The sequence below is a fragment of the Platalea leucorodia genome, assembly GCF_965183815.1.
Source record: "Platalea leucorodia genome assembly, chromosome: 13".
Taxonomy (NCBI): domain Eukaryota; kingdom Metazoa; phylum Chordata; class Aves; order Pelecaniformes; family Threskiornithidae; genus Platalea; species Platalea leucorodia.
Window position 1 is genome coordinate 2,094,466 of NC_138835.1, and position 10,516 is coordinate 2,104,981.

Genomic DNA, 10,516 nt, shown 5'->3' on the forward strand with positions numbered 1-10,516 from the left:
ACCAGCTTCCCTGTGTTTCACCCAGTAACACGATAGGCTCAGCCGGCGGACTATGAGGTAGCGTCTCACCAAGTGTCATGGTATTTTATTAAGTTAGAAATGTGATAGCTACTGTTGTCACACTTCAGTGTACAGAACAATTCATTCACAAATGAGAAAAACAGATCCTTCCACAAATACCTTTCCCCTGACTTAATGCCCTGCATCATACAACTGGAGTGGAGTGGAGTGGGCTGCATCAATATTATCCCAGCATGGCTCACAACAGCGATTGGGAGGGGGGCTTAAAAAATGACGGGGGGTGGAGGAGAGGGAGAGGTGCCAGCAGAGACCTGCTCTTCAGCTGCTTGGCTGCAATTATATACAGAAATATACACCCCAGTGATAGGTTGATAAGAGGACTGATGAGACAAGAACAGGATAAAATCGTGTGTCTTTTTGAGAATTCTCTGAAATAAATGCTGCAGAAAACCTCATGACTGTGGACAAGACCTATCTGTGACGTTTTGCCATTGATAGCAGGTTTGGTTACTTGTCTGGGGATTTTTTCTTTTTTTGAAAGGGGCTAGTTTAAAGTAATTCATAAAACTCATAATTGTCTAAGGAAAGTAAGGCAAATTCTGCGGTTTACAGAATACTGAAGTGGTGAAGAACAGCCGTACCTTGGTTAGCTGCAGTTGTTCTGACTTCGGAGTCCTGCTGTACCCAGTGCTTTTACCTCTGTTGAAAAATCAACCAGAACAAAAGACAGTGTTCACCAGCTTGAAGGCTTTCTGTTTTGTTCATACCTGCAAGGGTCATGGAGAAAGGAGATTTAAGGTGGTGGGAAAAGCTTCCTGATTTTTCTCTTTCTAATCTTAATGTTAAGGCTAGGAAAGAAACCGAAGAAATAACATTTCTCAGATTTTTGAGGCAGGGCCTCCATCATTCAAACAATGAAGAATTTTGGAAGATAAGATCTAGCGTACACACTTCATGCAGGCAGCACGCCAAGAAGATATTCTGGTTAAATTTCCTGTGCATGGATTTCCTCACGACTGACGCACGTGATTCCGCGGCTCTGTCTGCGGCTGGGGCTATGGGAGGCTGCCGCCTTCGGCGCTTCAGCCCAGCTTCCCGGCACATCAAAGGAAGCTCAGCCCCCTCGGAGCAGCCTGGGAAAACACCAGCAGGACAGGCGTCTCTGGAAGTTTCTTTGGGACAGATCTTCTCCCCTTGTAATTATGTGGGCATACACCTCCTATCCAAAGCAGTATTTTCACAGGGGGAGAGGCTGCCAAATCTCTGCCTTATCAATCATGCATACAGAGTTTAAAAACCACAGTTTCCCTGGTTAAAACACAAGCATCTCTCTCCCTCCTGTCTGCATAGGAAGGAGTTTCACTTACTGTATTATTCAAGAGCTGTTGTGCCCTTAGATAACAGCAGATCACACCCACGCTCTGTCTATTCATATTTTGTGCAAGTGCTATGTGATACTTGTTCCTAACAAGTAACTGGCTAGACTATGCCAGACAGTACTAGCAATATGTAGGATTTTATCTCCTTAATATTCTCTTAAAGTAATTTTGCATTACATTCTTTCAAAATTTTTTTCAAAGCATTTACTTACTGCTCTATTTTTTTTCATACGCTTCTCAGGACTGTGACCAGATCCACATAGATGATGTATCATCCGATGATAACGGTCAAGATCTAAGGTACGGGATCTCCAGGCTGGAAGCTGCAGGTCAGGCAGTCCCCAGCTGTTTGAAAATAGCAGGGGGCTGGTCGGTGATGTGAAATAACATTCTCAGCCACGCACCCTCTCCCCTCCATGCTGCCTGCGTTTATTAAGCACACAGAAGCAGAAGAGTCCCCTTTCTCACATTAATATGCCTGTGCCTGCTGTCGAGCCCTGACTATGCTGAGCTTTGAACCATTCTGGGAAATACATCTAAAATAAGCTTGAACTCCAGTCAGATGCCACTAGTTTCTGGTGTGCTGTGGCTGGCTGGCCAGTTGGCACAGGGGTGGCCAGAACACTTCAAAACCAGACTGAAAGGTTTCCCACTGCCCAATCTGTAATCAGTGGGCTTAGTAGTGGGGATTGTGGACCTTGCCAGGCCAGAGCCTTCTCACTGGTAGAAATTTCCACCAAAACTGCACCGTATGTTATTATTATCTGTGTAAGTTAGATCATCACGTACATAAAAACTACTTCTGTACAATTACTACATCTACCTTTACCGAAGTGTTGCCTGTAGAGTCGTGGTAATTGGCACAAGAATGAAACGTGCAGAGCTCATACAGAGCTTTATAATTAGTGTGTTATGATGGTTATGATGAGAAATTGGTGCAGAAACAGCACAGGAAACAATGAAGGGTTTTAGGGAAGAGACTTTTCCTTCTGCAGAGAACACTTGAAAGATTTTTTTGCTGTAACTGAAATGCTGGTTTGTGCTTTCCAACGCGCTGAGATGGTACATGTGTATTTAGGTCCTTCAGCTCCAGGGGCCTGTAAGCAGGTGAGTCTAGGTACTTGTTCAGGCATTGATTAAAACGTTAATTCGGGTTTTATCTCAATCAATGCACTTACTTTGAGTGAACAAAAAAATCCGTATGCTAACTGCGTATCTTGAATCCTGTGAAGAGCCCGGGCCTGAGTGGTCTCAGTTGCTCCAGAAATACTTCTCAGTTGCTCATGGCTTGTCTGTGTGGGAAGTGAAGCCGAGCTGACTCAAGTATGTTAAGCATCTTAAATTCCTATCTGGATGCTTTAATACAGAGATAAAGTGGCATCAGGGCTTTCTAGAAGGGGAAATTACTGCGCAGTAAATCAGGATGTGAATACACAAGCACGGCTGCTCCCCCAGGGATGTGTCAGAAGCGCTGTACGCTGAACTACCTCCAGGCTGCAGCTGAGAAGGGTAGGTCTGTGGCACTGCGCCTTTCCGTCCCTTCCCTTGCTCTGGTTCAAGCCGAGTTTGTCCAAACCCACTGGGTCTGTGACCTGATCCAGCCAACTCTGTCCCGTGAGGTGCGGCTGCCCTCTTCCATCGCAGCTCAGAGATCTGCTCAAGCCGCGAAACCCCCCCGATGCTGTCATCCGGCAAAGATTTTAAGACGACAGGAGCTGGTACTGCCTGCTTGCCTGTCCCCCCTCCCCGAAACCAGGGAACTGATCCAGCTGAAAAGCAACTTCTTTATTTTTAAAGCTGTATTATCTTTTAACTGGAACAGTTCCTCGATCTGCTTCACCTCAGTGCTGAAGAAGTGCTTGTGCTGGTACAAAGAAAGGGACGTCGAGGAGGGCTGAAGGCAGGAGCAAATGCCTGGTAGAAGGCAGGATTGCTTCCTTCAGCGAAACGGCCTGTTTAAGGTGTTTGTGGAGATGTCACTTGCCCCCAGTTCGTTGTGGTAATTACTCTAATGCTGCTTTGAAGTATTAATTCAGTTCAAACAAACAAACAAACTTTACATGTTGCAGGCAGTTAAGGCTTCTTTAGCTAATTTCTTTTTTTTTCCCTTGATCTAATGTGTGTTCAGAGCCCGTTGAGCAATATAGCCAAGCAGTCAGAAAGGTAACTCCTCCTGAAAAGGAGAAAACAGAATTTTCTCCTTTAGGATTTGAGTATTTCTGCAGTTGCCTTAGCAGCCTGGATGAGAGGCAGGTGAGGAGTTTCAGCGACCTGCGGACAGTCAGACGTTTTGTAGTCCAGAGAACCTCAGAACTGGCAGGGAGCGCTAAGTAACCGGCGTTGCGCTTACAGTAAGAACGGTTTTTTAAATCTGTGCTGGTAACCGTGCTAGAGATGAACTCCAGTTCTGTACGGTGTGTCCTGCGTATATCTCTGCTGCCACTTGTCTCCACGTTTCTTTTCAATTGTTTCCACTCCCTGCTGGCGCCGTAATTACACTGACCTCTCCCCTTCCCTCCTCCCTTTCCCAGCACATACAACTTCTCCGCAGATGGCTTTCACAGTTCAACCGCCAGTGCAAATCTGTGTCTGGGCTCGGGCGTTCACGGGGGAGTTGACTGGATGAGGAAATTAGCATTCCGCTACCGTCGGGTGAAAGAGATGTACAACACCTACAAAAACAATGTAGGGGGTAAGTGTCTATGGCCAGGCGACAAGCCTGCCTTTCATCTTCCCAACTACTTCTGACCCTGCTAGGGACGTGCTACGGAGGAGGCATAGAGAGCGTCGTGAGGAGAATATTTCACACTGAGCTGAGCAAGCATTTCAGTAGTCATCCTTAAATAAGGTTCTGTACAGGATTTGCAGGAGGTATGGCTTCAGACGTCTCTCAGCTCAGGCCACTACCCACTATACACAGCTCTTTCATCCCCTCGCTCACTTCCCATACGAGCTTTATGCTCACTCCTGACACCTAAAAAGGTGTTTTAACAGGGTCCCACAGTGTGCAGGTGACTGATACCATTGCGCCGGAGAGTAAAAGGCCTCATGTACCTGATGGCACAGCCTTGGAGTGATGGGGCAGTGGGCAGAGGGAAACAGCCTGCACCAGGGCCAAGGGAAGGGCGTGCGAGCAGGTTCAGAGCCCTTCGGCATTCTGCATACAAAGCCATGCAACTCCCTTTCTGTGCTTCTGCAATGATGCTTTCCCTGCTTACAGGTTTAATAGGAGCTCCTAAGAGGGAAACCTGGCTGCAGTTAAGAGCAGAACTTGAAGCGCTGACTGATCTCTGGCTCACACATGCTCTGAAGGCGCTGAATTTGATACATTCCCGGTAAGAACAGCTTAAAGAATTGCTTGCGGGCTTGATCCAGGATCTCCTTTGCTTCCCTTTTTTTCCCCCCTCTAAACAAATCGAGACACATTTATAGGACTTTGCTGGCCAAACCTGTGGGAGGCCAGTCTGCACATGTTTGCCAGACTCGAATTATCAGGGGTTGGGGTGAGCTTGAGATGATGAACTGAGCAAAAGAAAAACCAGTCTTTTTTTCTTGCCTTTCCGTGGCTGCCTTATCTGTGGCACGCTTTTCACATGAGCAGATTTACAAAAGAGTAGGAGAGGGAGAAAAGGGCCCTTCTATCCCCGAACACGTTCACTCAAAGAACCCAGCATGGACATTATTACATGGTGTTTAAATTCCTGCAAAATACACCCTGGCATGCATGCAGGATTGCTCCTGCTAGTTTATTTTATGTTTTTTTCGTTCTACTAAGTTGATAAAAAGCCATTACCAGTACTCACCTTATCTGCCTCTAGCTGTGTAATCTCACAATTGGCTTGGGAACTTCCAGTTGCAAGAAAGGTTTGCTTCCTGCCATCTTTCAGTCTAGAGCAAGAGAGAGACACAGATTGACACTTCCAACTTCTGTTTTCTAGGCCTAACTGTGTGAATGTGTTGGTCACCACAACTCAGCTTATACCAGCTCTTGCTAAAGTGCTTCTCTATGGGCTGGGCACCGTCTTCCCCATTGAAAACATCTACAGCGCAACAAAAACAGGTAAGAGCAAACTAACTTAGGCCTCACTGAAGACAGACTGAAGTTTTGTCCCTAAGTCAGGCACATCCATTCAACCTGATGGCAACAAGCAATGTATGAGCTTTATTTTTAGCTCCGTGGTTACACATCTCTCTCTCACATCCTGACTGCCCACACTTAAGCTAGTACAGACTGGGGGGAAAAAAAAAAATCACAAGTGTCTCCGTGCGGGAGTAAGCCTGAAAAATACCTACGCTGTGGAGCATCTGCTGCGTGTGGGATGTTCAGCTGCACCCAGCTCGGAGGAATACAGCCTGGTTGGACCTGTTACACACAGAAACACTGTTTGGATCCTCTTGTTCTTGCACAGGGGTCAAGTCTGCTGAACGAGCTTTATGAAGCTGTGTGAGTAATAAGTACTGCTAGGGTTGGCTTCAGGCTTCTTTGTGTTCTGTCCTTTCTGGTATAAGTGTTTGAACCTCTGAGGTTTGTATTTTTATGTTTTTACTGCAACCAGAATGAACAGAAGAGGGCTCTTGAAACTGAATACCGAGAGTGTCCCATCAGTCTGCCAGCTGCTGGTCTAAGCAGTGCGTCAGAGTCACAAAGCTTACAGAAAACTGGCAGCACTTGGAAGTCCTTAGCTGATAAAGAAAATGCTAGTGGCTGTCATGAGATGGAGAGAATCCATCTCAGATGAAGATTCAGTTAGGTTCTAACTTCAAAAGAAAGCGAGGAATGTAGCAGCAGGTTCAATTAGGTCCCAACTCCACTTCCAGTACCTGAACGTCAGCCCCACCTGCTGTGTGTGTCCACATGAAAAAAGTGTGTCTTCTCTTCTGTTGCTTAGGGAAAGAGAGCTGTTTTGAAAGAATAATGCAAAGGTTTGGAAGGAAAGCCGTGTACGTCGTAATAGGAGATGGTGTTGAAGAGGAGCAGGGAGCAAAAAAGGTACAGTGTTTGGATGCCATGCTGGGTTCTTCCAAGTTTTCATTTCAATGACCCTTTCTTTACTTAAGCATTCAACGAAGCTCCCTCCATTTGAAACAGTTTACAATTGGTCTCATTTCTTAATACGCAAAATACTCAACAGCCTCCTGAGAAATTTCCTGCTGTAGATCCCCCCACCTTGGCAGCTAGTGCAAGTTCTTAGGTAGTCGCTGTGTCATGTGTTCCAGGAATCATTCTTGCTTAATAAAGATGGCTTTAAACACTTGAAAAGGAAAACTCCAGTGTGTGATCTCAGATGAGCAAGCAGGGTGAATTTCTGATCTGCACATGTTGCTTTTGTAAATTCCAAATTACTGGAATTAGGTTTGAATGACTTATTAGAATATGCGTTATTTACGTTATGACTCATTGAGATCATAGGGTGTAACATCATAGAGTGAGACTAATGTGTCTCGATGTCTCTGGACATCAAAGAGACTAGTACCGAGTTGCTGCCTTCATCAGTGATTTATGGATCAATATCTCCTTAATTTCACAAGCAAAAAGAAATTGGGAAGATGGACTGAATACAAAGTAGAACAGAAACTGCAAAAGCAGCATGGTCAGGAATAACAAGCCCTCGGTAATATTTCATGCTCACTGCGTAGATGTGGCCTTAGACAGAACTAAACGGACTGACCTGTGCCTCCAGTCGAGTCCTCTGGCCATTAGTGACCACGGGCCACTGATGGGGGAATGAGAACCGGAGTTTAGGGCCCAGTTGAAGCTTCCTTGTTTCGGGTAGACTGTAAGAGGAGGGAAGCCGCAACCCCAGAGCTTGGAAGAGATGAAAGCAAAATTTGAGGAGAGGAAAGCTCACGTTCTGCTTACAGTGACTTGGGGTGGGCAGGGCTGGAGGTCCAGCAAGGAGTGTCTTCTGCCGTCCACGTGGGATGTCAGGGTATTACAGAAACCCAGGAGTGGCAGAACCATGGAGAACGGCAACGACCTGAAGGAAAGCAGTCAGGAACACAACTGAATTGTACAACGTGAGAATTGCATGGCCAAAGTTTTAATTTCCCAGTCTTTAGAACAGAAGCAGGCCTGGAGTCTCCGTTTACTTGGCTTTGCAGGGACAGGAATACAATTTGTTAGTGGCCAGCATTATTTGCAAGATGTCTTTGTGCGTCCTGGGTCTTGTGCTCCTGATGTGACTGCAGAAATGCGATTGAGCGGCATTTGCTTCAGGAGCATTGCACGTGAGATGCAGGAACCGACTGCGTGAGTCCCATCTTCCGCAAACTGTTTAATTTTTAATAGGCACACAGATTACTGTTGTAGCTCGGGTGATGTACAAAATATTACCTCACGGGAACTCAGCTGTACAGCTGAACCTTGTGCTGGAGGACCTGCTATCTCATTCCGAATGGAGATCCTGCAAAGACGTTCCAAGCAAATCTGAGCTCATTGGGTGCACAAGCCCAGGAGCAAAGGGATCTCGGCAAATAAGGTGACCGGCACATGTTCTATCCCCAGAATTCTGTCTGAGGTCGTCTTGAAAGCGGCAGAAACCTTCTTTTTCTATAGTGTATTTCCCCTGGCCAATGCAAGCAGCAATACCTGCCCCCACCTTGGAAAAGCAGCTAAATCTGCAGCGGGTTCTCTAGCTCCTGAAGGGTTAAGGAGTTGTCAGAGAAGAGCCCAAAATGCATGACTGGGGCTGAAGTGGTAACAGCCCGCTGCTTCGGACAGCCCAGTGCCTACTTCAAAGGTAGTGGGTCAGCGCACACGACTGCATCAAAGGCGGCGGGGGCTCTCTGGCTGTACGGAGAAGTGGGAAGGTTCAGCAATCTTCTATAGGCAGGATTTGAAGAAGCCCCTTGCTTGTGTCTCCTGGCCTAAGCAGCTCGCCCATTAGTAGAGCACATTCTTTGCTGGGCTGTCGCCTCCTTTGATTGATGACAGTCATTAGTCAAGGCTTCCACACACCTGAGCTTCATACAAAAAAAAAGGGGGGGGGGGCCAGGCAGGGAGCCTTGCACTGTTTTGCCGACAGCAGCGATAAGATCTCCATTTTAGTGGGTCATTTTTCTTCACCTGTCTGATGAGTGATAAATCTGTAAATGCTGAACAACAGGAGTGGCTGGGAGGCCAAGTTTTCTTCTTAAGAAAGAAAAAGAGATCATTTAATGGAATGGGTTTAATAACAAGCAGGGGAGGGGGAGGGAGAAGGAAATAACTTTTCCCCTTCAAGTGAAATTGCAGAGCAATGGATTCCAGTCGCTTCAGATGTCGGTGTTTGCTTCTGTCTCTATACGCGCTGATAAATAGCTTGAAGGAAGCATTTGTGTACTGATGGGCAACATACCGGGGAAGCTTGAGTTGTATTTCAGCATCAGAGGTGTGTAAATAGACACTCTGTAAAACAAACATCTGGAACCACTGGAGTTCCTTTACACAGGTAGGTACACTTGGAAAAGGAACATCTCCCTTCATCAGAGTCATCCGTCTAGGAAGCATGCATTCTCCAAAGCTCTAAGCTATTTATCCAGAAACTGTGTTTACAGTTGAATTATTTCCAGTGACAGAACGCTCAGAAATTTTATTCCCCCACTGGAAGGGGAGTGAGCTCTGTCAGTTAAGGCTTTCTGCGTGTTTGTTCCTGCATGCCTGTCACTGACGGTACGGAGACCGGTATTTTGGGAGGAAGCGAAGAAAATCACAAGCCCAAATGTTGTTATAAAATCTAAGTGCAGAAATGAGCTGTGTCTTTGATCTGAAGTAAAACTGCTTTAACTGTTTGGGCTAAGAAACAAATCCAATTCAAACCCCAGGCTCACCAGAACGTATCAAGAAAAGCTGTATTTCACATCTAAAAGCAAGTTCTAATTATTTTGAGGTTATCTCTTTGCAAGTAACCACCTGGATCGTAGCTATCGCTAACGATTGCAGAACCACGCTGACGCAGCGATGCGCCCGGAGTGCTGTTCGTGCCTTACCAGATTGCAGCTTCCATCTCGGGTCCCCCGCGTAGGTGAACTCCACTTGTTTCACAGCACTTAAACAAGTTGGTGCTTCGTCCTCTTTCAGATCCAACTCTGGTTTTCCTGGAGTATATTCACAATTTTCAAGAGATGAATCAAGATATACAGCAGTAGGTCGCAGAGAGCTGACCTTCCCAGGTTTTGCCCAGATACTAAGATTTCAAGTGGAACAGCCTGGTTAGAACCTGGACGTTTGTATGCAGGACTTCAGATTTATCACAGTAAATATGAACTGAAAAACAGGGAGGCAGGAGAAGAATACCAGGTAGTCTCTCCAAACCGGGAGTTAGGAAAGCTTGAGGACAAGGTGTGATTGAAGCCTCTCTCCGAGGCAGCGGTGTTGCGCTAAAGGAATAACTGACCTGAGCAGCGATACCAGTTCCTAGGTTTCCAGAAAGCGCAGTGTGACCTGCTGTTGCGGTTAACTTGGAAGTGGAAGTGTTAGAAAGCATTTTGACTCTGTGTGGTGTTACGTTCTTTTGTTTACGTTTCTGTAAATTTTACTAACTTCATTGTATGATACGTATGGTTTGTGAAGCACTGGCAAGAGCTTTCACGAGTAGTAAGTAGGACAACTTTGAAATTGGTGTTAGAGGACAGGATTATGATGCTCTCTGGAGAGCCCAAGTTTCTTGTATAACTTGTTACAGTAGGTGAACATCACTAAGTGGCAAGAGAGGTGTTTCTAGGAGCACTGCAATTCCTGATTAATCCGGGAAAAATAGGAGAGCAGAGGTGAGAGAGAGAGAGAGCTAGTGCATTCAGCAAGTCAGCCCGCCTCCTCCGAAGCAGGACGCTCCCGCGCTGCGGAGGATCTGTCCGCTGCCCAGGAGAGCGGTGGTGCACGCAGACGCTCCCGCTCCCTCCCTGCCTCTCCAAGAGGAGCCTCCTTGCCTCTGGCACCGTGACAAGCCGGTGGCCCAGGGGCAAAGCCCTGTTCCCGAGGGTGCAAGCTAAGAAAGTTGTTTTGATCTCAGTGTTAAACAAAAACCAAAAAATACCCTCTTTTGGTTTCACTCTAGCACAACATGCCATTCTGGAGAATCTCTTGTCACGCTGACCTGGAAGCTCTTCGGCACGCCTTGGAACTTGAATATTTGTAG

General features: G+C 46.4%; 1 protein-coding gene across 2 annotated transcripts in view; it reads left to right on the forward strand.

Moving 5' to 3' along the window:
• EYA2 (EYA transcriptional coactivator and phosphatase 2) overlaps nucleotides 1–10,516 on the forward strand; it is a gene marked incomplete at both ends in the record, with an annotated part of 101,150 nt that extends 90,634 nt beyond the window's left edge. For both annotated transcript variants that reach the window (XM_082325935.1, XM_082325936.1), the window contains 6 exons: nucleotides 1,642–1,700; nucleotides 3,932–4,092; nucleotides 4,621–4,735; nucleotides 5,339–5,460; nucleotides 6,290–6,390; nucleotides 10,436–10,516. In XM_082325935.1, coding sequence (XP_082182061.1) covers nucleotides 1,642–1,700; nucleotides 3,932–4,092; nucleotides 4,621–4,735; nucleotides 5,339–5,460; nucleotides 6,290–6,390; nucleotides 10,436–10,516 — 639 coding nt within the window. The remainder of the gene's footprint in view (nucleotides 1–1,641; nucleotides 1,701–3,931; nucleotides 4,093–4,620; nucleotides 4,736–5,338; nucleotides 5,461–6,289; nucleotides 6,391–10,435) is intronic.